This window comes from Convolutriloba macropyga, chromosome 7, assembly GCF_964194025.1.
Source record: "Convolutriloba macropyga chromosome 7, txConMacr16.3, whole genome shotgun sequence".
Lineage (NCBI taxonomy): Eukaryota > Metazoa > Xenacoelomorpha > Acoela > Convolutidae > Convolutriloba > Convolutriloba macropyga.
The window spans coordinates 44,613,684-44,640,555 of NC_134474.1; the positions used below are offsets into that span (position 1 = coordinate 44,613,684).

At 37.9% G+C, this 26,872-nt stretch overlaps 2 protein-coding genes across 7 annotated transcripts in view; one reads left to right on the forward strand and one right to left on the reverse strand.

Annotated features, from left to right (window-relative positions):
* The window catches only part of LOC142342902 (protein dispatched homolog 3-like), a 61,703-nt gene extending 52,143 nt beyond the window's left edge, over positions 1–9,560 (forward strand). For all 5 annotated transcript variants that reach the window (XM_075394559.1, XM_075394564.1, XM_075394563.1 and 2 more), the window contains 5 exons: positions 1,461–1,912; positions 2,574–2,810; positions 5,845–6,014; positions 8,488–8,584; positions 9,162–9,560. In XM_075394559.1, coding sequence (XP_075250674.1) covers positions 1,461–1,912; positions 2,574–2,810; positions 5,845–6,014; positions 8,488–8,584; positions 9,162–9,520 — 1,315 coding nt within the window. In that variant the 3' untranslated portion in view covers positions 9,521–9,560. The remainder of the gene's footprint in view (positions 1–1,460; positions 1,913–2,573; positions 2,811–5,844; positions 6,015–8,487; positions 8,585–9,161) is intronic.
* A 360-nt stretch (positions 9,561–9,920) lies between these two features.
* On the reverse strand, positions 9,921–24,980 carry LOC142342306 (uncharacterized). 2 transcript variants are annotated; one of them, XM_075393595.1, is made up of 5 exons: positions 24,350–24,980; positions 23,720–23,837; positions 22,692–22,916; positions 19,137–19,315; positions 9,921–10,208 (listed from the first exon to the last, which is right to left on the reverse strand). In XM_075393595.1, exons 1-5 carry the CDS (start codon positions 24,378–24,380, stop codon positions 10,117–10,119), a joined length of 645 nt encoding a protein of 214 aa, XP_075249710.1. In that variant the 5' UTR covers positions 24,381–24,980; the 3' UTR covers positions 9,921–10,116. The 2 variants fall into 2 exon arrangements, with proteins under 2 accessions (XP_075249710.1, XP_075249708.1); XM_075393593.1 differs by having other exon boundaries at positions 22,692–22,928; positions 24,350–24,974.
* Positions 24,981–26,872: the final 1,892 nt, after the last annotated feature.

The window sequence follows — 26,872 nt, forward strand, 5'->3', positions numbered from 1 at the left end:
ATAGGCCATTTTGAATGCATGTAACGGCTGCTCTCCCAATCGGAAGTGACCCAGAAAGCTTTACACCGCCCAGTTTGTTTCAGCGGTTCAAAATCTGTTCGCTTATTTTGTTTTTGCAGTTGGTTTTTGTAACTGTATGTCCGCTGTATTCTTACTGTTGCACGTCAGTTTGACTTTATAAATATTTGCTAATCTGATTCACTATCAAATCGGACTGGGTTGCTACAGACCAAACAATGCGGGATCTCTATATGTATACCACTTCAATCCGATAGGGAATCAAATCAAGACAAAGGTATATGTCTAAAACCTGTTTATGCAAAATTAATAAAAATTAAACTTAAGTTGAGTTTTTCTCTTTGTACTCACTAGTTAAAATAACGGAAGCTGGGGGTCGTTAGAATTGAATTGTAGCTCAAGCAGTTTGTAGATACAGGACAAATTCTACCTGTAAAAGTTTTACCTGTAAAAATTCGGGCACTGAAGTTGCAAAAAAAATCAATCATTAAGCGATCCAATTGTTAAAAGAGTATCAATTAAAATGTGCGATAACCAGGGTTTATAGCATACGTGCCAACTGCTGACACTTCGCACGGGAACCAATACGTATATTTACATGATATGAATATTAGAGAACTTTTTGTACATTTATTATGCATAGTAATAGAGAAAACGTAACTATGGAGGCTATGAATGCACAAAAGTCTGGGCAAGAACAGAATCTTGATTCCTGAAACTATAGTCTGGTAATTACAAGAAGCTCGTCAAAAGCACCCTCAAATTTAAAATTAATGAAGAGCGCACTAAAAATCTTGAACACGCCACGAAAATAGGGGCATAAGTACTTTCCGTGTGTGACATTGAGGGCATGTAATGAAATGTTCCGTCTGGGACGGTGTGGACATGCCAAATTGGGCCCGGGATCTCGGCCTGGGTTATAATGATATGGCAATTAAAGAAAACGGTAGCTCAACAATTGCTATCGTATGTTTTTGTCCTATTGAAATAAATGAAACTATATGAAGCTTTGATGGTTACTCCTTCATGAATTAGGCTTTGAAACTATCATTGATTGAAAGTCAGTACATGACCCAATCGACCTATTTAATACACGATCATCCGAATGAACAAATATAGTCACTTAAGTGCTGAAATTGATCTTTTTTATGATGACCAAAATCTTATCTAGTATCTACTGTGGAGGTAAGTTACGGGGGGTAGAGGCTTCAGCAACTTTTCGGAAATCAATTTCTGGAATCTGGTACAGAACCCACGTTTTAATTAGACCAATAGTACTTTGATTGTCAATGCTTGTAGAATAGAGAGTGTTTGAAATTTCCTTCATTACATGGGTTAACTTTAGAGATGACATCTCCTTTAGAGAAGCTTAACAATTTAGTATTAAACATTAATTTATTCACACTTTTGTGCCAAATCATGCTATTTTTTGTTAATTTTAGCCCAGTAAGGTCTGCTGAAGAGCCCGTGAAGCCTCTCAGTAGCAGTCGCCCACTAGTGGCTGTTATAATGGGCATCGAAAGCTACTCTATCAAAACCCACTCTTTCTACTACACAGAACCCCAAGTCAAAATAACTCTCGACCAAAACTTCCTTCAAGATTTCACGAATTACGGGGACATGAAAATAACAGATGTTCCCAAAGTTGTTCGAGAAACCACAGAAACAGTAAAGGCACTGTGTAAATTGTGCAAATTAATAACTGATAACTACGAGTTAGTACAAGACAGGAGGGGTCAGTGTATCCCCCCGGTTGAGGAATTTGACACTAATGGGTATGAAAATGGGGAGAGGTACATGGAAATATTCAACAGTACGTTCAGGCAGTTTGAGGAGTGTCAGGGGTTGCCAGATACAAAGATTGTGAGTGGTGAACTGGCAATGGGAACCGTCGGTAAGTTTCAAGTTCCAATTCACAATTCCCAAAATACTGAAATGATGTTGAAATGTCAGCAAAAGCTGCTCGAATTTTGCCGTATAGCACTTTACATTACCAGCACACTTTATATTACTAAGGAATATCTTGAAGGTTTTCTAGAAAATAAGAAAGTCGATTTAACTTAGAATGAGATGAACAAAGGTTACGCAAACTTATTGTACTTTCTTTATAACATAGACAAGTTAAGCTCATTCTAAAAAGTAGTATTTAAAAAATTCTCTTGAAGGCAATTAACTAAACATTTAAGGGCCAATGGCATTTCTTGCGCTTAAATAACAGTTTTATAACCAGATTTTTCTCTGCTCATAACTTGGTTGCGTCTGTTCTTATGGTATGGCTCCTTGTGCGTTAGACAAGAGATCTTAAGAGAAAAAATGATATTATTCAATTTTTATATTCACCTCATCATTTATTAGCTCGATTTAAGGTACCGCATATAGCTTTAAAACAGACTGCCAGGTATCACATAGCAAAACTAAAAAGTTAGCATAGAGGACAAATGCACTTTTTCACTATCCTATAGGGTATGGGCAGTCTTAAGGATACAAGGATTTTGTATTTTCACACCTAATCTCAGTGGTTTCTGGAACGTGCAAAATTGACCTCATTGTTTTAGGATATCTAAATGACAAGTACCCTGGATATCTGATCTTTGTGTTCGAGTCAACTCTTCCTTCCAAACACTCCTCGTGGGAAGCGAGAGAGCACTTTATCAAGTGGAGAAACTTCCTCGGGGGTATGTCAAAAGTATTCGAAGTGTCGACTGGCATCACTAACCTGGAGTTTGCAAGTGATGTGTTTGATGCTGCCTTTATGGAGATTGCGGCTAAAATGGGATCATTCTACAGCATGGGTAAGATGGTGTCAAATGTAATTCTGTTGAGAGATATCATGGTTATTGATTATGACGAAAGAGATGGTTAAAAGTGAGCCAGAACCCTTGTTGGTTTGAGAGCAAGGTCTACTTCCCTAGTTGGTCATGTCTTTCTATTTCTCAAAAACATTCGTACTGTCTTGCAATAAATTTAAACTTGCGCTATCCAAAAAAACCAGCAAAAATTAAAACTCAATTTTAAATAGGAAAGAACCCAAAGGAAAAATACATTCAAGGGAAAATAACGAAAATAAAATTCTTCTAAATCCAATATTAATTTTAACTTAGTTTATTCCGTGCGTCTATTGCTTTCAACGGGCTAATGTTTAATTGCTCTCAAAAGAAGTTTGTAGCAATTATATTAGTCCTGTTGGTCTTTTCTATGCGATTTTTCGCTGGACCAATTTTTCGTCTGAAGCATTTGGTTCGTCCTCAAAAACGGGATAAACAGGTAGCGCCCAACGGGCTTTAAGTTCTCTTGGAGCCTTCAGCTCACAACGCTCCAAGTATGCGATTCACAGAAACTGTTTTGGAGACTTATACTTATGGTGTGAAGGGCGGTTCTCAGAGGTTGCCCCCCCCCCCACAACAACCCCCACTTCACTTCACCCCCAATCCTCACCCCTGTACATCATTCAGGCCGTAAGGGCCACAAGTAGCCAAAAACCCCCTCCCACCGTTGCCCCCAATCCCCCACTGTTGCCCCCACGCCCCATAATCCCCGCTGCGCTCACCTCACGCCACTTCAATTAAACTAAAGTTAGCCTCACTAAACCGTGGCTAGCTACTGACGAAGTCAACCGCTCGAAGAATCGTTTGAGAGCAGCTTGCCTGATGGTAATCTATATGTTTTTAAATGCTTTCAAAAGAAGTTTGTAGAACAGTTTGCGTTTTGTTGTCTTTAAATGCCCTTGAAGGAAACTGGAAGCAACTATTGTAAACGTGCTTGTCTGTTTATGCAAAATTGTTTCTAGACCGTTATCTTCTGTAATGTTCTTGCGCAAGTGAATTGACTTTTCGCTACGCATAAACTGGTAATGCTTGAGGGGAATAAAATTCTGAGCTGCTGTCCCCAAGCTATACTTAGCTCTCAGTAAAGCTACTCCATAACACCTGAGCAGACAGATATGCGGTCGAACTTTAGAAAAAACAAACACAATCAGGTCTTGGAAAAAATTTCCTTTCTTAAATACATTGTAGTGAACGCTAATATAGACTGCCCAAATTCTTTTCATAAGTTGGTCCGTGGTCTTTTCATATCCCATTTTGGTCATCCGTGGTTTTTCGGAGCCAAATCTAATCGGTCAAAATTTTTTTATTAAGTCGGCACACAATTTTTTAAAACTCAATATAGGCCAACCCCGTATTTTATCTTTTGTTTTTGAATTTTTTAATTACTCTTGATCGAACACTGAGGCTACATTGTTAAACAAGTCTTTTTACGCCACAAAAAGGACTGTTGGTGTTAAAAAGGTTTTTCATCTGCGGAAAACTTTTCATGGAAAACTTTTCATGAAAAACCGAGCATTGAACTCTGCGCTCTGCGTACTTTAGAACTAAATAGTAGCTGAATTTTAAGTGAAATTTTTTTAGGAACTGCCGCTAAAATTCAAGGTGGAACGATCATTTTGAGAAAATTTCAACCTGTAACTGTTCCTCCCATCTATTTAAACTACAGAGCCACCATTTACCTTTTAACGCCCCTACCCCACCACCAACGTATCCCATCACCTGACCTAGCACTTTCCTCTAATTAACCCCGTCACAACCCCCACCTACTTACCTACCGGCCCCCGCCACCATCTATTCTCTCCAGCTACCACAGCCCGACAACGGTACGACCCTCATCAACCTCCTTATCATCAACCTGAAAAATAAAATTGCGCCTGCATTCTCAAAGGCACTTTCTATGATTTTAATAGGCAATTTTTTTTGTTAGTTCTTTTTTCTTGGTCTTTCTTATTTAGGCAGGGCTATATTAGAAACTATATTGCGTGACTCTGCAAGTTGCTTCCGGTATTCTAACACTGCTGTTTTTATTGCAAAAATTGCTTTTTAAACGTTTCAAGTTACCTGTACGCCCTTGAGGTTTCTTGTTTTGCTTCAACTCAATGGTTGACCCCGACAATTCAAGTCGAACGCCCCTGTCAATTCAAGTTTTTTCATACCCAATTTTGTTCGACCACGCGCATTTCTTTCCGCATATTAGTCAACCAGTGTCTTTTTTTAAGTCGACATCTCAACTAGGGTTTTTAACCCCCATTTTTTGGCTGATTGTTTGAATTTTTGTCCTCAAAAGTGGAACAGAAAGGTAGGAGGCCCGGGTCGAGGTTTTGTCAAAAAAATTATGTCAGATTAGCGACGGTGAATAGCGGTGAATGAAAACTTTTTTTCACCGCAAAGCGCCCGCATCTTTTAGCGTTGAATGCGCTGAAAGCAGTGAATTTTTGTAAGATTTGCGGTTTTTAGCGATGAAAAACTTTTTTTCACCACATTTACCGGATTGCGTACAAAAAAGAAACATCCGTACACGGGTTCGAACCACTCACCTCCTGCTTGTCACCAACTTCTTATTCCACTGCATTATCTGTCACTTCGTTCATTCAAAATTCTTGTGAAATTAAGATAAGCGTTTCAAATTAGCGGTGAATATTTGCAAGGTTTGCGATTTTAGCGGTGGAAAGTTTTATTTCTTCGCATTCTGCTGTTAACGGCGAAAAATTTTTTTTTCACCGCATTCTGAGGATAGCACTGAAAAAATTTTGTTTCACCACATTCTGCTGGTAGCGGTGAAAAATATTCTTTCACCGCTTAAGCGCTGAAGAAAATTTTTCACCGCTTAAATATTTTTTGTCACCGCATTCATCGCATTGAGCGCAAATCTTACATGTTTACTCAAATTCACCGCAAACTTTACATCTTTTAGCGATTTTTAGCGGTGACGCCTCGACCCGGGGGATATTCGATTATGCTTCTCTCCTTTGCTTGTTCACAAATATTGTCTTTGTTTCAGCGGTCGCCCTAACCACAGTGCTGCTGCTGCTTGCCTTTTTCACAGCGAGTCTACGCCTCCTCTTTGTCATCATATCCACTGTTGTATCTTGTGTACTCACTCTGTTCGGTTCCTTCTTCTACTTCAATGTACAGGCAGGAGCTGTCGAGATCATCGGGGCTTCCATATTGGTAAAGCATAAAGCCCACTTACTTTGAATCTATTCTCTTTCTTCCCCAAGCTTAGTGGGCATAAAAATTCTACAACCGACTCCCCCGGCCGCATGTGCTTGCTATTTATTGTACTGCATTGCCCTGTTGTGTCAGTAATCTTTGCAACGAATTTTTTTGCAGCATTGATCTGTCCGATTTGTATAGCAGTGGCTGAAAACGAACAATCACAAAGTTTCATTGTTATAGTATCACTTTCTTTTATTAAATCTAGATTCAGGCGCAATATTCACGACGATACACCGTCAAGATAAAGAAACAAAATCCCATATTATCAAAATCTCAGAAGAAAATCAGCGTAGACGAATGAATTGTTTATGATTACCGTTTTTTAACTCAAACTTTTTAAGCAGGGCGGCGGTTAATCATGTTAAAAAGCAGGTAAATTGAGCAAAGTTAACAATGGTTGGGCAAGATTAGCATGTGACAGAGACGGTTTGTCGACAAAATTTGTTTCTGTCGTTCAAGGTTTTGAATAATAACAGCTCGTTCGCTCGAATGGAAAAATTACGACTAAAGTCTCTTTTATTCAATAGTTCTCATACAAAAAAGTGCATAACAATTTTAAAACCAATATTTAATGATAATAGATTAAAATCGTTTTTACCCGATGAGTTAAAAATGGATCTTAGTTGCTTTTAATCTGCTACAGTGCCTCGATAGATAGGGATATAAAAAAACACGAGACGCAATAACATCAAACCAAGATTTAGGTGTTACATTTGTCCTGGGGTCTGCTTTTATTCATTTTTTTTGCTTGAGCAATCTTTTCGTCCTCAAAAACGGGATAAAAGAAACAGGTAAAACCTTGATGGCACTATGTCACTGAGCGTCTCTCTTAGAGCTCTACAAGTATCTTTGTGCACAATTCACCACCGATGCTGCTGAAAGGACATAAATGCCTCCTTCAAACCCCACTCCAAACTCCTAACGCGCCGCCTACTGCAGGCCTCCTTGAACGCAAGCGGATTACAACCGAAGCAAGCCACTTGCCAATTGTTGAGACGAATTCGCTTGACGCTATCTGGTTATTAATAGTCGCAAAGTGAAATCTTGGGCTCCTGTTAGCCTTCTCATGATTTTAAAATCCGATGGTTTTGGAATTGTTTTGGGGCGCTGCCTTTTTTTAATCTGTTCGCAAATTTTCATGGTTTTCGAAGTCAAATTGAAGTTATGATTTTGATGACGTTAAAACAGTAAGTGGAGCCAAAAAGTGACTGAATTTGTGGCCTCAATTTTTTCGAACAAACAATGCTTAAACACAACTGCGCTTTCTGGATTGTGGTTTTCTGTTCACAGGTGGCATTTTGACACTGATTTTCACGTTTTTTTCCAATTGTTTTTAATCTGATTTTTTCTAGAAAGTTTTACTAATCCATTCATGTTCCATTCTATATCTAGTTTGTTTGTTTAATCAAAGAAAATTCTTTGAATCATGCCAGGACATGTCCTGTTGTGGGTTTTACTTCATCGTTAAGTCTTTTATTACGACCACATGACGTTGCAATTACTTCGAATCCGCTTTTTGGTCAATCGCTCATGCAATTTAACCTGAATTTCAAGCTTCAAGTCATTTTTGACTCCTAATGAAGCTAGTTGTTTGTTCATTTACGTGAGTGGTCTTCATCGTGTCTCAACTCACCCTGAAAATTTGATTCCTCCTTCTGAACTTGTCCTTTTTGTACTTTAATTGGAAGAGATAATTTCAAATGAGTGTGTATGTCACTCTAATTGAAAGTTACTTGAGAGCAGCTAAAAGAGGCAGCAATAAATTAAACAGAATTTCAATCAAAATATAACATCTCAGATTTAAAAAAAAATTTTGGGTCTGTTTCATTTACTATTTTTTGAGACTGCAGATCAGCGAAGGTTAGGCTATTTTTTGGCAATCTACCAGCTATGCGGTTTTTAATTTGAAACAAAAATTTAGTTTGAAGTAAAAATACAATATTGGCTTCTCGGAATTTGTGTGTTTGGATGTTTATGTTTGATTCTCGCAAGGTTTCTGTATAGCAAGCTTCAGATCTTTTTGCTCAGACTCCACCAATTTTCAATTTGAATAACTTTTTACCCAAAAAAAGCCCAGTAAAAAAATTTGACGGATAGTTCAAATTTTAGGCAAAATTCAATTGAATTTGCTTACTGCCGCATAATGTCTCGGCACACCCTTATAACCATAGTTTTTGAACATGGTCAGTAGAGTAAAAAAAGTGGTTTTCTTGAGTTAGTTTGCTTGAGCAAGAGCACTTTGGCTGCGTATTGGTATAATGAAAAATTAATGGGCATTGTTTTTGCTGAGCCTGTTCAGTGTGTCCATTTTTAACGATTTTTTTTGTTTTTTCACCTATCTAAGCTTTTCTATTTGGTGATGTGAAACACTTATCAGTGGCAGGTTAGCTGATAATTCATACACATAAATTTTTGATTTGCGTAGGTGGGCAGCTCAGTGGACTACGTGTTCCACCTGGTGGAATCCTACGTCACATTCAGTCGTAACAACCAGAAAGATGACGACCCCGATGACGTCATGAGTAAGTATCACACTATGACACACAATAATTTAGAACATTATTACACACCAAAGCACAATTTTTGTATCAATTTTTCATTAGTTGGTAACTCAACGATCTAAGTTAAATGTGCATTGATTTTTTTATCAGAAATGCTTCTAATTGCGCTGCTCGTAATTTAATTATTGAAAAAAAGTTGATCACTCCCAATTTTTTTCAAGTTTTTTTCAAAGGTATTTTGACTTAATGTCCATTGATCCATTGCTAACCGTCACAGGTTTGAACTGGAATTTTTTAGAAAAACACTTACTAATTAATTTCGGTATTCCATATTGTCAGAATTCTCTTGCATATAGAACATGCGATTATTGTGACATTTCGTTGTATGGTTACTTACAGAGAGCACTTATTGAATAATTGCTCAAAATTGGCGACAGAAACAATTAAGGGAAACGCAATTTGAAGTGCTCTCTTTAATGTATTATGATCGTTAAACGGGTATACGTCGCCGTAGTACGACCTTAGTTATCTAACCATGGTCAACCTGGGTCTATAATATCCAGCAGTGCTTCATGCATCCTAACTTTTAATTTTCCAGCTTACATGGAACTGCGCAAACTGAATTGCCAGCGTGCAATGAGACGAATAGGACTAAGCATAATCAGCAGCAGCCTCACAACATCACTAGGCTGCATCCCACTTGCATTCGCGGGACTGAACCCCCTCAAAATATTCGGAATTCTCATCATGATATCTTCAGCTTCAGCCCTTTTGTTCACACTGTTCTACGCCTTGCCTCTCATGGCGATTATTGGACCCGTGGGCGTGCAAACGGGTATTGTCCGTCGATCGGTGACGTTTGCGATTGTTGGTGCTATTATAGCTGCAGTTGCGGCACTCTTACTTATTCTTGATGCTAGTGATGTTATAACTATATACGACCCTCACGGGTTTTGAAACTAACCTCTCGCAAAATAGCCCATAGCTGGTGCTCCAAAAAGATGCTATTATTTTTGGACTTCAACGAGATTCTAAACTTGTTTAAGCCATTCATTGACCAGACGAGCAGTTCCCGGGTTGAATTTTTCCGCCCAAAATGACGTAAGAGTGGGGCTGCAATGGGAGGATTTTTAGGAAAATGCAGCTCAAAACTCTTACATCTTTTGGGCTGCATCTTTTTTTGCGATTAAACTATTCTCAATTCTGGTGTTTCTTCAAAATCACAGCAACTAGAACTACCAAATATGGTTTAAAGTAAAATTTACGAGGAACAGCATGAATTTCCGCCTGGTTGGTACCTATTCGGCATCGACATTTCTTTCCACGACTCAATTCTATGCTGGGAAACAAAAGAATATTGAGCATCAGCTATAATTTGGTGCTGAACGAGAATTGAATTAAATTTTATGATTTACGATTCTAAAACTCAGTCAATTTAAATAGAGGTGCTGCCATGCTGTGGTAAAAAATAAAATTAATATGAAATTGTTTGTAAACTGTCAACTAGACCAGTTGTTGGAGCAATAAATATAGTTTGTCAGATTTCCTTCCGATTAGGAACTGGACACGCTTGTCAAGAGGCACGATAGAATTAGAAGCCAATTAAAAGTCATATTCGGTGATTCACCCTCGACAATGTAGCCCACTGAAACAGATTTGAACAGGATCAAACATCGAACATTTGCAATGTGTGTTAGCACATAATGCTCCAATAAGTCAAAATGGCCAACAATAATTGGAAAGTTATAACATAACCGCCTAACGTCGGAAAGATTGCTCTAGAAAAACCAGCTGCACACTAAATAAAGTTCAGGTAAATTTACCTGAAAAAATACCTTAACTTACCTGAAACGTTCAGGTAGTTTTGCCTTACCTGAACTTACCTTAACTTACCTCAACTTTACCTGAAAATTACCTGAAAAATTAAGGGGGCACCACCTGAACTTTTACCTGAACATACCTTAAATTTACCTGAAAAACAAACCTGAACAGTTAAGGTAAAATTACCTAAACTTACTTGAAAAACGCGCAAAAATTACCTTAAAATTTAAGGTAAAAATACCTGAATAAATACCTGAAATTTACCTTAAAAATACCTTAAATTTAACCTGAACTTTTAAGGTAAATTATATTAGTTAAGGTAAACTTTAGTTAGTTCGGAAACCTTTACCTGATTATAACAAACAATTTTCAATTCGATGAATAGCGTTTTGAAGTAGTGCTTTTGTTGGAAAATGGAATCAGTTCGAACTAAAATAAAAATCAATCTGAATCTGACAGACTATAATTAATGGAAGCTACATGAAGATCATATGTCGAAACCGCTTCTATATTAGTGTAATCCAGTTTTACAGAGATCTACTTTATGCAGGAATAACAGTTTTTAACTTAATATATAAGGAAGAGTGATTGGATTCAAGTTGATACACTTTAAAACCACTTTTAAACTTTCTCTAAACCGTTTTTCTGAAACCAGTTCTTTCGGTACCACTCGGAATCGATTTGTGAGCAGCCAATACATAAACAGAGGCGCGTGAAAAATAAAAAATACGTTTTTGCAAAATTGGTGCGTTACTGCCTTTTTGAATTTTTTTGAGCACTCACTGAAAGTAATTTTGGGGTTTGCTGTAGTGTAGGTCGACAAATATTAGCTCAAATTGCTTCATATAAGGATCATTTTAAAGCTCTTGTAATAAACTTCAACATTTGGTTTGCTAATTTTACTAAAAATAAACAATTATGTACTGCAGAAAGTTATTAAAAAAGTTAAGGTAAGTTAAGGTAATTTTACCTTAACACAGTTCAGGTAATTTTTTACCTTAACTCAAGTTAAGGTAAAGTTAAGGTAACTTTTACCTTAATTTTACCTTAACAGAGGTTTACCTTAACTGCGTTAAGGTAAATTTACCTGAACTTTTTTTAGTGTGTGGAGCTCGAATCTATTGCAGCCTGTTGGAGCTTGAATCTACCCAGTCCGGGAGGGGGGTTGTAACTAAGATTCACTAAGGGGGCTTCAAATGGCGTCATCAGAGGTTAAAATATACAACTGCATCCACTAATAAGAATTAACGTGAAAAAAATTACTTTAATTTTTGCGCCCTTTTCTTGCCGTTTAGTATTTAAATACCTCTACATGAGTCACCTGCTTGATATTGTGAATAAGAGAGAAATTTAAATCACTCCAAATGAAAAAGTAAGGTTACTGAGTCAACAAAAGAGCAATGCGCTATTCACACAAAGCTATTATCCAGCAAGAATCTTTATTACGTCATTTATCTAAATCGTCTACTTCAAAAGGCCGGACAAACACAGAAACGTTTAAATAACATAATATTTATTGAGCCTACTAATAAACTAAATCGATTGCGCTCTTCTTAGGCTTAATATTTTTGTTTCAAAAATGTATCGCGACTGATCCTAGACTAGAACCTGCCTAAGATTTAAGCTAGACTTGTTGTTTTATGTTCATTCGCTTTTGCGTTTAACCTCATGAGCATGAAGACTTCTGCCTTAATGTAATATCGAAAAGGCAATTGAATTTAACATCGATTGTGTGTTTTATCGCAAAAACTTCTGGGGCCGCTCGAGGATACGTTGATCTGAGACAAAGAGCCAGCGGAGCAGTACACATCTGACCATTCAAAAATTAGGATTGCATATGACTTCCCCAAAAAGACCTAGCCAGCGTCAATGTGACCTATAGACATCAAATTTTAAGAGGCAGGAACTTCGAAAACAACACGAGGCATTGCCAAACAGTTCCTTGAAATTGAAAAACAAATGCAATTGCGAGAATTAAAAATTCAGCAGCTGAAGGAGGAACATGGTAAGCAGCTATGTGCTGCAGCCCTTGAGGAATTTGAGTTGATGACAATATCATCAGCAGACAGGTCCGACACAGGTAAACTGAGTCATGATTGGGTCAATTCATCGTCGGCCTGAACAGAGCAGATTTTGCAAATGAACCAAATTTGCACTTTTTTGGTTCTATCGCTCAGTCAAACCAAACCACTACTATTCGTGCTTCTTCGGCTCAATCTCCTTGCTCGCATTCTTTGGATCTCAATTCACATGGTCAATTTGAGGCTAAAATCAACCTCACTGTCAATAGGCCTGAATAGACCGGTGATAGAAAATTTGCAATTGATATTGCACATCTTGAAACTTACATCTTTTAAGAACAGCAAAAACGTCATTAAACCCCTCCATCACCGCCAATAAACTTGGTCATGCCAACACAATTAAACGCCCTGATCACATTCCGACAGCTGTCTCAGGCTACCATGCATTTCGATGATCTGAAGTTGGGCGAACTATTTGCCCGCAGGTTAAGCATGCCTGACAGTTGAACCTGGTCAGCCCACCTTGTTTACCACCATTTAACGCATTTGCAAAGGCTGCGCCGGAACAAAATCAACCAAAAGCACACGTAGATGTGATTGCCGTTCTATCCTCGGTCCTTAACCTAGTAGCCCCGCAACTTCCGTTAATTCCACCAGCACTTCGTTCCGCTCCGGCTCCACCACCAGCCCCAGAAATCACAGTAAATGTCAATAACCCCGTGTCCAAAAATGGCAATTTGTTACTGCCCTCTCCGTTCGCACAGAACGTTTCTTCTCCCGCAAATGCTTCTACACCGCAATCACAATGTCCACCGGCGCCGGTGTAGAGGTAGATGCCACTAAGTTCTTTCCCCTCAAACCATGTATCTCTCGCTCCACCGGATCCAAACTGATGCCACCCAGTTGATGACACCCCACTTCTTGGTGCGTCAGTAAAATTAAGCAACGTATCACTGGCTCCTTTATACAAACATTATGTCCTTACATCGCTTGGCTTCTCCACTCATTTACAAGAAGCAGCAAGGTCCCAAACTCACGTAGCATCAGACTTCATGCAACCGATTCCCTTTAGTTTTCCCAACGTTACCGCTTCAACTTTTAGCAATCCCATCGTTCCTCAAAAGTGAAAATCTACCTTTCCGTGGATGTTATATTGGGCTGGCCCACCGCATCCCACACCTTCGCCTCCTTCTTTGGACTCCACGGATTTGATAAAACAGTTGGCGGACGCACTCACTAGTAAGAACAATGATCCACTGCCCAAGTGGAAATTGTCAAAGTACAATGGTGACCCCTGCAGTGGCGTGAAAGGTTTGGGCAATTTAAAAGCGCGTTAGACTCAAAGTCAGTCACTGATGCTGTCGAGCTGACTTACTTAAAAACTCTAGTAAGGGGAAAAACAAAGACCGCTATCGCTGAGTTTGCATACTGCGGAATATTTTATAAAGTCACACTTAGTGCACCTGAGCGTAAGCTTGGACAGCCACGAGCAGTTGTCAGTGCACATCTAGACAAACTCAGCTCTTTTCCACCATTAAGGATGCACAATAGTAACAACCTCATAAACAATCTCGAGTATTTCGGGGTCTTTAAGTCTATTTCATATGACGCTGACTTGAAGAGCGCCTCGCTACTTAACACGGCAGTGCAAAAATTGCTGCCCAATTCGAAAGAGTCATGGCCACTCTTTACGGTCCAGACAAGACAACACCAACTCATTTGCTGCCAACACTCCTCAATAAAGCACATAAAAACTGACTGCAACAGCAACCACACCATTCTCTACTCATTGCATTGTTTGTGAAGGGCTCCACCGCATATGGGAGTGTCGGGTAATCAACAATAATGCACTTGGAGAAATACATCCGCACCTATTAGTTCTAGAACCGGTTACATAGTGCCATGGAGAGATTGAGATGATAACTGGAAAGGATATCTGACATTCCATCCGCCCGTTAGAGTACTTTTCTGCCAACAGGTAGTGCTCGCGCTTCGTTTTCCGCTTAACCATAAGTTGGTTTTTAAGCGGCTTTTTAGCGTCGTCTTCAGGTTGGCGACTTGTTTCTAAGCTAACATGGAGCAGGATTTTGACGTTGCTAGTCATGTAAAATCTTGGAATCGTATTGCGCACTCAAGCTAGTGGACCCACAATCCGTTGCGGATGTACTTGCGCAAGATATTTTAAAAACACCACAGTGCATAATGGAAAAAGGTACAATATCGGAATGATATGGGTTGAATATTGGCCAACAAATAATTCTCAGCGCTTGTTCAGTTGAAATTTGAGAAAAACGGCCCACGAAAGACCAGCATTTAAGGGAAAAGAATTCGAATACCATCAATGAAGACTTAGAGATGGGCGACGTAGTGAAATTCAAAAATACCCTTACGATGGAAAGTGACACCGAACTTGACAAATGCACCATACGGTTGTTAACCCGAAGAAGCCAGGAAAATCCGTAGGCTTCTAAATGGGGCGGCTAAATTCATGGGGAATCTCCTAATAAATTATTGCTCACTGGACCCAATTTATTACAAAACTTAATCTACGGACTCATACGGTTCAGACAACATCTATTTGCCGTATCAACCGACAACAAGAGAATGTTCTCTCAAGATGTAGTGTCATCATGCGATCAACCATCTTTGCGTTTCTTGTGGCGGGAAGATCCCACATCAAATGTGGTGGTACAGCAGTACACACGCCCCATTTTTGGGTCAAAATACTCGCTCACTCGCGTTAACTGCTTATTACAGCGCACGGCATGTGACTATGCCAAACGGTATCCGGAAGCGGCGAAAGACGTGCTTGAGAACTTCTACATGGGCGATTACCTAGATTTAGTGGAATTCCATGAGAGGCCCCTCAATAGCTCTAGTAACTGCTGCATCTTCCCCATCTAGGTGGGCTCAAGCTTACTAAGTTTGTTAGCAACGTTCCAGATCTGGCTGACCAAATTTATGGTCTCCTCAACCTACTGCGCCGATATTGTTTCATCCAAGCAGGAATCAATGCACGTGCTTGGGTTTAACTGGGATCACAATAAAAACAATTTGGCTGTGCGAAGGGGTGAAAATAGGACCATCACAAGGAGCTAACTTGGTTCTAACTCTTGTGTCAATAGTAAACAACCCAATTGGTATTGTCGCGTCGTTTACTTAAGTTACTCGTTTATCTTGAAAGAAATTTTTGTTGTCAATGAAAAAAGTTGTGATGACGAGTTACCAAAAGATACAGTTGACAGATTTCTTGCATGGTTTGTTGAAGTGTAGCACTTGGCTAAGATCAATATAAAAGGAAATTACTTTTCAGGACCTTCCAGCATCTTGAATTCCATATGATTGGTGATAGTTGTCAAGACGTATTCAGTGCTGTAGGTTTTCTTCAAACTCAGGTAACTTGCACTTCCAGAGTGATACAAACAGGGTTGGTATTCGTCCTGGGCAAAGCCCCTTTACATCTATTAAGATGATGACCGTTCAGAAGTTGGAACGGCAACCATCTCTCCTAGCTGCACGCTTGAAAAAAGAAATCCGTGGAGCATTGACCGTAACTGTGGAGAGTTTTCATGTGGACAGATAGTTCGGTCGTCCTGCAGTGGGCATACTCACCAAAAAACAAACACCGAATATTTATTGCAAACAGTGTAACTAAATTCCTGGAGTATACCAGCGTTGATCAATTGATCCACGTCATCATTTGGATTATTCCGGCATATGTTGGTACGTGTGGTATAAGCGCTGAGGTTAGCCATTCAAGTAACTAGGCGAGAGATTCTGAGTTCTTGAGAACTAGACAATTTCCTTTCGTACCAAATAGTGACCTCGTCGATAAAATCAAGCTCAGCGTCGTGACCGAGGTACAAGATAATGACTCCACCTCATCTTAAAGCGCATCCGTAACCAAGACCCTTAAGGAACAATGCTTTTCTCCAATATCGCTTGATAAGTTCAGTTCTTATCAAAAGTTCCTTCGTGTCACCGCTAAAAAAAGCTTTGTTTTCTACCATCTCATGAAAGTCACAGTTCCGTTGACGGCAGCATAACAGACTTCGTTGAGCTTGACGAAGCCGAGCGTCCTATCCAGTATTTGATGCAAGGAAATCCGTTAGTACCGAAAGAAAAGATCTTCTTGTCAACAAATCTGCCAGGAAGAGCAGCCGCATTTTTCAGTTTAAAATATTTATTGGGCATCATGTTCTCATTCCTTCTTCGGATCGACTCCGATGCCTGTGAAAATTTACTTCAATACTAAGCATTCTATCGTGCTGGATGCAAGTCATACATTTGTTAAAATGTGCCTGCGGCATATTCAATTGAAAAACCACCAATAGGGTTTCGATTACTTACGGTCAAAGTTACAAGAATTTTATGCCATCCTTAAACATGGTTCATCAGTGCGTGCCATGAAGTCAAACTGCGTCTTGTGCAGAAATTTCCACGCGGCAACCATTCAATCAATCATGGCAGGCCTCCCAAAGGAAAAACTCGCGTACACGTAACCTGCCTTTACCAACACCAGGGTTGATTACTTTGGCCCATTCTACGTCCACGTTTGTCAGACTACTGAAAAGAGGTGGGGATTCCTCTTCACTTGTCTAACCAATTGTGCTGTCCATGTTGAAGTCGTTCCCTTTACGGACTATTGTTCCTGTGTAACGGGAGTGGAGATTGCCTGACAGATGGGATTTTGAACGCAACTTTTTGTGTTGTTGAAAACGCACTGATCGCACGACCGTTGGCGCCCGCCCGTAAGCGCCGACCTGTCGGACCTAAGCAACCGGAATTCCATCAATCGTTGGCGTTGACGAGTTTGATCATCGCAAGTTGTATCCTCGTGAGCAGTCCCACGCCAATGCAATTTGGACACTTTGGTTTAAAAAGTATGTACCGGCGCTAAACCGTAGTACTCTTTGGCCCAAGCCTCCCGAGCAGCCGCTCAAGATCCATGACTTAGTTTGGACAGTTGATGAAAAAAAACCTGGGGTTACTATCCCAGTGCTCCGCTAGGGTTCTAACAGCGTCTCTTGCTCCACCGTCATAACCATGTCGTCCAGATCGCTCGTCTGCTCACTTGTTAAACTTGTGCCGATCCTTCCAACATTTTCGTTTGGGCCGGGAGACGTTACTGACTCAACAAATGAGCATTCAAACAAAGCTATACATCCAGCGAGAAAGTTTTTTACGTCATTTATCTAAATCGGTTACTTCAAAATGCGTGTAAAACACCAAAATCGTTTTAGGCTTTACATTTTGAAGCTTCAAAAATGTAATTTGACCAATCGTAGACCAGGACCTGCCTGGGACGTAAGCTAAATTAACCGTTTTATTTTTATTCGCTTTTGTCTTTAACATCTTGAAAATGAAGATTTCAGCCTTGATGTAATATCGAAAAGGTATCTGCTATTAACATCGACTGCACGTTTCTTCACCAATAAATCAAGTGCGCAAAAATCAGTTGAAATACTAGAGACCAAATAAATTTTTCGTAAAAAAATTATAGCCGGTAGAATACCGGAAACAACTCAAAGAGCTGCTCAAAAAAACTTTCAACTACACCTATTTATTTCAGAACCAGCCCACCTAAAAAGAAGAAAAAAACAAATTGAAATATAGGCATAAAAAACCAATTTAGTTAGAATATGGGTAGGTGTTTGTGTGTGTGTGTGTGTGTGTGTTTGGAGGGGGAGGGGGTACCAGATGAGGGGGTAGGTAGGTTTAGGGAGTAATTAGGGGCGGACAATTAGCTGGAGAGGCGTAGGTTGTTGGGGGGAAGCTGATGGGGATTCGATGCGGCGGCAGGGGGCAGATAGGTCCCCATGTGGAATGTGTTTTTGTGGGGGTAACGTAGGTGTAGATGGTTAGTGGCGGGAGTAGGCTGTTGGGGTCGTGGTTAGGCAAGTTGGGATCCTATATGGGGTAAGAGGGGGCGTACAGAAGACCAACAAGTTTACAACAATTGCTTCAGACTTTTTTTGGAAAGCATTTAAAAAATTATAAATCTCTAAATTCCTTCAAAAAATGTTAAGCAATTTTTTAAATTTTTAAATCCATTTCTGGATTTTGCGTTCTGCTTTTCTGTACATTTACACATTGACACATTAAGTGGAAATGCTCAGACCGAGAATAAACTTTTGAGGTGGGATTTTGATTGCTTGGAAACATGGAAGAAGGCACTAAAATCTCCGGTCTCTTTACATACCGGTCTCTTTTAGCACCTCAGCCTCAATTGGGAAAAAATTGGGACACTATTTGCAACAAGACCTCGATTAGATTAATTGAATAGTTAAGTGCAACGCTGAGGAAAACGTTTATCATTATGAATTTAAATTTTTGCCGCAACAATGGCCAATGTGTAACAGAATCAGAAAACAAATCTTCAATAATTGAACGAAAAGTGAAAAAAACCGGTAATGCTTAACTTCTCTAGTCTGTATGAATATAAAATTTACTGCTGGTAATATTTTTTCTTGAAAAGTACACTTTAAGGCTTTTGTAGACAACAATGGAGACTTAACGAGGTTGTGTGATAATGCAATGACCTCATACTTAGTGAAAAAAATATTTTCAGCGTTTTCCAATATGTTTTTTGATTCAGTAATTAGCAATTAGCTTAATTATCTGAGAAAACAGCGCATGAGATTTTAATAACTCTAGAGTGTAATTCCCGAGCCAAAGGGCAATAGAAAACTCAAACGTCAGTTTTCAGTTCCTAACTGAAATCAACAGACCTGACTGCAGAAGGTCCGGTTGATTCAGAACTTCGAAAGAGGGTATAGAGAATCGGAAGAGTCCGAACTCGTTCATGTTCTCATAATCCAGCACCGCAAATTTCCAATTTCCACTCCAGTACTCACTGTTACCCTCTGTCAAGTTGCCTAATGTAAAAGTTGTCCAATCTGAGATGGAACTGAAACACGTGCCCATCATATATGGAGGGAGCCGTTGAATGAGATACAATAAACAACGTTTTCTGTTTACATGCCCGACGTTAATTTTTTTTGACAAAACATAAGAAATGGTTGACTTTGGCCCGTATCTCGTGGGGAACATTCCTCCAAGACCTAATTTCTGGCAAACGAAAAACACCAAAGCCAATAGCACAAGAAAAATCTATCAAGTTTTTTAAGTAATTCAACCGCTATTGAAAAATAACTCAATTTTTGATGCACAATTTAACAGATCACAATTTTTTAAGCAATTCTACTAAGTCAAAGAAGAAACAAACGTTCTGATTAGCAGATCATAGATCATTAGAAAATTTAAATTATTTTACGGCAGCGGAAGGATATTCTTTGAGGCCTCGTCAAACTAGATTTTTGTACACGAAGTTTGTTACACCAAGCTAAGTCAAATTATAGCAATTATTATTATTATTGTGTGTGTGTGTGTGTGTGTGTGTGTGTGTGTGTGTGTGTGTGTGTGTAGGGGGGGGGGGTGGGGGTGGTACTCGACAGAACTTTTTGATGTCTGTGCGCGATCCATATCTATCGAAAAGTGAAATAAAAGTGGTATCAATGAAAAGTTCCTTAAAATTGAATCGATTGGCAGAATACAGTTCATTTTAATAATATTATTATTACAAACAAAAGAGTTCTATGTGTGTGTGTGCGTGTGTTTGTGTGTGTGTGTGCGTGTGTGTGTGTGTATGTGTGTGTGTGTTTGTGGTGTGTGTGTGTGTGTGTGTGTTGTGTGTGGTGTGTGTGGTGTGTGTGTGTGTGTGTGTGTATGTTTGTGTGCGTATGTTTGTGTGTGTATGTTTGTGTGTGTATGTGTGTGTGTGTGTGTGTGGGTGTGTGTGGTGTGTGTGTGTGTGGTGTGTGTGTGTGTTGTTGTGTGTGGTGTGTGTGGTGTGTGTGTGTGTGTGTGTGTGTGTGTGTGTGTGTGTGTGTTGGGGAAGGGTCGTTTGCGTATCTACGTTTGTGCATGTTTGGATCTTTGTTATTGTGTGACCTGTGTTGTTTGGTTATAAGTGCTCCTAATTGTATCCTTGAGCGTCCGTGCAGAGAGTGAAAATATACAAGAGAGGAGATGCTACTTCCTACAACCCAGCAGATCGTTTTATCTATACAACACACCAGAAAAATCCAAGAGGGAAGCAATATGCAACCCCAGCAACCTAGAGTCACCAACCTAGTGGTTCTTTATTCTTGATGCTCCACTCCACTATCTGTAGCGAAATTGCCAGAGCTATGCCTTTCACCTGTAGAGACCTTAAAGCGTCGTGATATTATATGGTGGACTGGAAACAAACTTAACCAAACGCAAAGAAGAGTTTTCATGAGGTGCAAAGCAACCGAAAGGCTGCAAATCACCCACGGCTGACTCATAATTAGCTAACCAATTGCAAAAAAGCCGCGATTGATTCCAAATATGTGAATCTTCAGAAGCTAGACTGAAAGCCGCAATTAGTGCGACTAAGTGACTAGAAGATACGAGATGAGGCAAAATCTGAAAAATGCTAGAAAATATTGGAAATAAATTTTGCTAAGGGCAAAAAAAATTGCTAAAATGAATCAAAATTTTATTCAAATAAACTTTGAAACAAAGCTGTTAAATTTAAGAAAACTGTTAGCTGCCATTGAAATGTTTTAGTTAATTGCAACATTGCACAATTAGAGATCTTTCATCAAAATATAATAGAAATTTGTTTAAATTTAACGCATTGAAAACAACAATCAAGTTACAGCAATCCATATAAAAATTCGCTCCGATAAATGTGATTTTTTCACCAGATTTCAAAAAAATGTACTTAGAACTCTTTTTTTTTCAGTAATAATATTATTAACAAGATAAATAGTTTTCTGCCAATCGAGTCAATTTGTAGGAACTTCACTTTGATACCACTTCTATTCCCCTTTTCGAAAAATTTGGATCAGGCACAGGCGTCAAACATCAAAAGTTCTTCTGTGGTGGAGTACCACCCTCAATTTTGTGTTGAACTACAATAAAAAAAATTATTATGAATTTGACTTAACTTGGTGTAACTAATTTGGTAGAACTAAGGCAATTCTATAATCGAAAAAAAAATCTAGTTAAACAAGGCCTCAAAAAATATCCGTCCACTGCCATAAAATAATTAATTTTTTTACTACCCAGCAGAACAACAAACAGCTACAACAAGAACAAAATTGATGTCAAGCTCAACTCAGTCAATAAGTTAAGTTATTGACTGAGTTGAGCTTGAGATCAATTTTATTCTTGTTTTAGCTGTTTGTTGCCGTTCTTTATTGGCAAAACTAAATGCTTCAAGAAAATGTGGAGAGAATGAATATCTTCAGTTTTCTTCGAATCATTAATCATTGGTAAATTTTTGGCATTGACGTCTCACTTTTACTAAATCCAATTTTTGGTTTCGATTATTAGGATTACAAATGAGGGCGACTGACCATCGATGTCTTAATGTTTTTTTTCGTAGAACAAAATATTTAACAGGTATATGCGCAAATTGCTCTGTTACCGTGAGCCGTTTTTTATAAGAAAAACGTTCCTCATTTTTGTAGTATAAAACATTACCAACAAAGGCACTTAATTAATTAACAGATTCTCCTCCCCTAACAACTTTACCCCTTTATCATAATTTTTTTCTAATTTTTCTTTGCAAAACATTGTCTTTCAAGCATGACTGTCAAGATGCATGTCTGACTTGGATATCAGACAAAATTGAGAACGACGGTCTCGTTATTAGCATCAAACGATTTCATTGTAAAACCACTAATGAGCTTTTCTGCGAAAATCAAGATTCCATTGATCTGTTTCAAAGTCTTGAAACACTTATTCTTAGAATATACACAAAAAATAACTCAAGAGGCTTTAGATCGCCGCAAGACATGTTGCAATTTAAAAGAAACGCTTAGGCCCTACAATTGCTGACAATTAGACAGAATTGTTTGCTTCCAGATACAAATTTTACTCAATCAGATGTAAGCCAGAGTGCCACCCATAAGTTGTAAAGCCGATTATTTGGGTTCGTTGACTTAAATTGTCGACAATTGTGTTGGTCCGTCTGCAGCTATGTTGAACTCTTGATTAATTGAACGATTTCGCTGAATTAGCTGCCGTTGAGAGATGCCATAAACTTCGCTATATCTATAAAATCCATAATTTTGAGAGCCATTTTTTCTAAATTAAATTCTTTATGGAGTTGTAGAATCCTATATTTGATCGCTAAAAAAGCAATTTCTTTGCATAACATAGCATGCCCTATACTTGGGGCCAGCAAGCCGGTCGTTACTACAGTTTTTGTTAAATTTTTTTCATATTCTTGCTATTGATTAAAAACTTACGTCTGGAATTTATCACTGCATATATTAGAAGTAACAGGACAGACACTTGTACAGGGATGACACGGTTTGAATTTAACGTCAGGGTTGTCGCTGGTGAAAGTCCTTTCCTCCTTCCACATTGGTTCACGGGTTTGTGATTTCTGTTCACGCATTAAATCCACCATTTTGGGTCCATGATGAAAGGCAGGTATAATTTTGAGATTGTAGGATATTGTGAATGTGTTTCTGCCCGTAAAACTAGACGTTAAATTTGTTTCATCCTCTCATTTTTCTTGAATCAATAAAACTTTATTTTTATACACTAAACGTCAAAAGTTAGTCAGCATACCTTATTTTTAGAGGATCAATGGTGTGAAAATTGTTTGCATAAGTTGATTACAAGTTGTAGTAACATTACGTCAAAATTTTGAACAGTTATAGGACTCAGAATCAAAAGAGCTGGCAATTTAAACAAAATGGTTGAAATTTCTTTAAGCTAAATGGTTAAATGTTTTGCTGGAAATCTGCAAAATAGAAGACAGAAAAGGAAAATATAAGACATTAGCTAAGCTCAACACGATCATCACGATCCAAATTAGAAGATATACTCAAGGAGAACTTTGTTTGTTCAGACAATTTATGACAATCCACAATTTATGACGATCCGCGTACAAATACAAAATGATCTTTAGGAAGCTTATTGATAGCGGGAAAGTTTACAGCGATGATTTCTTAACTCGATCTCTCTGTCGTGATTTAAAGACCCGTCTTAATGGGAAAGACCCGTCGAGCGTACAATGGCGAACTCTGCGCTTTGAAAAACAGGGTCGATTGTTTATATTTCCGAGTTCATGATTGTACGCTCGACTGCATTGGTTTGATCACAATTAATTTATGATCCTGAGCTATGTAACTTAGCTTGCTTATGTAAGCGCTGAAATTCTTGATGGTTTGAAAATTGGTAGAGAACTTTCACTTAAAACTGATTAACCCCCAAATCAAGTATGAAAATAATTTATATAATTTAATGCGGAGGAGGAAGCAGCTGCCTTGTGGTTGATTTTCTAATTCGAGGGTAGAATGGATGACCCTGTGATATTTTGTGCTCCAAGACGTTGTTTGATGCTATTGTGTCTGAACCTCTGATAGCAAACATAGCAACAATACCTGAAAAATAGCTCATATTATTCTCGCCAAAATAAAAAATTGCAAAAACAAAATGAGTCCTAAAAATTGTGAAGTCAAAATAAGGTTATTCATGTGTAACTCAAGTTAATCCCGGAATAAAACTTTTTGTTTTGAATTATAGAATATAAACTGTGCTGCCATTGGTTGAAACTCAGGTTTTTTTTTTAACAAAATGTCATGCGACTAACACTGTTGCTGTAGCTAAAAATTAATGAAAAGCTAAATCTTACATTCTCTGTTTGAAAAAAACTTAATTGATCCGTTTCAAAATTTGACAGCCGTATGTCAGCACACGTGCTCATTAGAGGTCATTTCGGTCTGGGACCAATTCTTATCAACCTAGGACCTGCTGCAGCAACTTGTTTAGAAGTAAAAGATAAAAGCTGAATGTCGGTGTAATATTTCAAAATGTTCGAAAGGATTTAATTAAACTATTAAGTAATTTTTTTTCTATTTTTATTAGTTTTTAATTTTAAGAAATATATACTCACCGAGAACCATAATTTGAGTGGGAACAGCCATGTGTGAAATTTTAAATAGTAAATATATCTTAATGATCCAAATTACTATAAAAATGAAAGACTATTGCAGATATCCAAACGCCGGGAGGCTTTCTCAAAAATGGTAAAGCAGTGGATTTGAGTCATTATTAAATCAAGCAATGGTAACAAATAATTAAATAATATTTTAGTTATTACTTATAACCGTGTTTGTCTCTATTGTTATACGCATGATGGATTTGCAATTGAGAAAAATAACCCAGCCGTAACTGTTTTCCCTTTTGAAAAACATGAAATCCAATTTAACTCAAGACTAGAACGGGTGCTTGAATGTGGATGTATTTATAGTAAATTGGTACAGTGCGCTTTTTTTCACCGAAGAATGCGCTGAACAGTTTATTGTAATTTGGATTGTACAATACGGAGGGTCACGACTAAATTTTTCAAAAGTGAAATATTATGTAATAATCTAATTTGATTGCTCTTTAATTTAATTCCGCATATTGCAATATAGAAAGTAGAGATAGCTATCATTGCATTTGATAAAACTGCATCAGTTTATTTTTATGACCGTAAAAAGTATACTGGCATCTTGTTTTTAAGTGGTCTTCATGTCAAAGGCGGACAGTTTCCAGGTCAAACACAATTTAGTTATGATGCTTTAACATAGCTCTCAACAAAACAAAATTGCGTTTGAAATAAAATTTTTGCTTCAATTCTTCAACGCCAATTTTTCAAAGATATTTAACATATAACGGGTGATGTTTCCATCTTTTAAGCTTCTATGGGAACTTGCAAGATAAACTGTCCTCTAATAACTGACTTGACTAAATTTTTTTCATCAGAATCTTTTTGTGCGAATCCTTATTAGACATTTCCTACTAAAAGATATATTGGAAGATGAACGATAAACAATCCGTTAACAGAAATTTCTGTTATGTCAGATCTGATTATTGTTCCGACCACTTTAGTGGGGGAGGAACTATATACTCACACGGTTTTTTTGTTCAGTCAACTTTGGACGATCGATATGCTCATCGTAGAGGGCCGTGAGTGGCACCATTAGAAAGCCATCCGGCGCAGAATATGTAACAAAAAGGATAATTTTCCTGAATTTTCTGATTTTTTGTTTTTTCCGCGGAGGTATCGCGGTTTAAATTTTTGTGAACATTTGACTGATTTTCGTTTTTATTCTTCCTTAATTTTTTTTGCGCAAATATTTGAATATTTTGACAAGTTGAAATTTGTAACAAAATAGTACTGTTGGTTTTACATATAAAAACAGAAGAGTGTTTCTGAACTGTTTAGTTTTTATTTGGCTAAAATTGTTTTTAAGTTTTTCAAGACTTAGACTTTTCATAAAAAATGGAACGAAATTAGCCTTTTCGTCCACTTTGTTTAAAATTGCCAGATTAACACGCCTAAAAACTACTAACAGGATTTTCGTTATCTCGAAAGAAAACAGGTTTTACTTGTCCATTTTTTGAGAGTGTTCTTGAATTCAAATTTTTGCCGGCTTTATGCCCTTTTCACTCGATAATCTAAATTTGATTTATAGTGCTCATATCCACTATTTTTGGAACAATTGAGTGTTTCTAGTGGACGAACGGCAATAGCAAGGTTAGTTTTGATGTAATCCCTGTTTATCGAAAGCCCAAAATAATTCGGATTGCAATAAGTCGATGTTTTTTATATTTTTTTTTTGCAATTTTTGCTTTTTTTGGTACGTTAACTACAGAAAAGAACAACTCAAATTGAAGCGTGTTAAATACAGGTTCCACAACTTTTACATACTTTTAAAATAAACATTGGATTATTGAGTTTTGACATTTCCTCTTTATTTTAGTCAACTTTTAGCTTAAAGTCAACAAACACGTTTTTCTTAAAACAATAATTTTTGCGGTCTTACTTTTAAGGTAATGGTTTTTCTGCTTTGATACTATGAATTTGCACAAGAAAAATTCTGATATCTTACGGTCTTGTCTTTGATGTTCTTTTTCTTGTCTTGTCACCTTATTGGCGTTTAAGAGGAGGAATAGACAAACATGTCAGTTTTTAAGTTAAATGATTAAGGTTTTAACTGCTTCGACACCGCCTTCTAGCAGAATTTAATGGAATTTTGTGTTTTTTGTCGTTCTTTTTCAGTTGTAACATAAACTGCGAAACAATAAAAATTGCGGCACAATTAAACACATCGTTTTCTCAGTGATTAGATTATGGTGATATCTGGTTCGACTCTGTCTTCTAGCATAATTTAATGGTTTATTTTTGTCTTCGAATTTATTTGTCTCTGTTTTTGTAGTCGTATTAAAAAAACGGAAATTTTGCAGGTCTTATTTGCTTTCTTGCTTTGGGTGAACATATGAGCTTGTTTCGGGCTTTCAGCTCATAGCTAAATTCTTTCGTGGTTTTGAAATCAAAACAGAGGTGTTTCTGATAAAACACAGGCATTTTTTAGATTCGAACTTTGCTGTTCTTTTTTGTTTACTTGCTGCTGAGTCTCATCAAGGACTG

Bases quoted from the DNA above. Each gene is read 5' to 3' on its own strand.
- LOC142342306 (XM_075393593.1), bottom strand. From the start codon at position 24,380: ATGGCTGTTCCCACTCAAATTATGGTTCTCG. The intron at 23,838-24,349 runs GTGAGTATATAT...GCTATTTTTCAG, and splicing joins CACTCAAATTATGGTTCTCG to GTATTGTTGCTATGTTTGCT. The intron at 22,929-23,719 runs GCAGCTGCTTCC...TTTAACGTCTAG, and splicing joins ATTAGAAAATCAACCACAAG to TTTTACGGGCAGAAACACAT.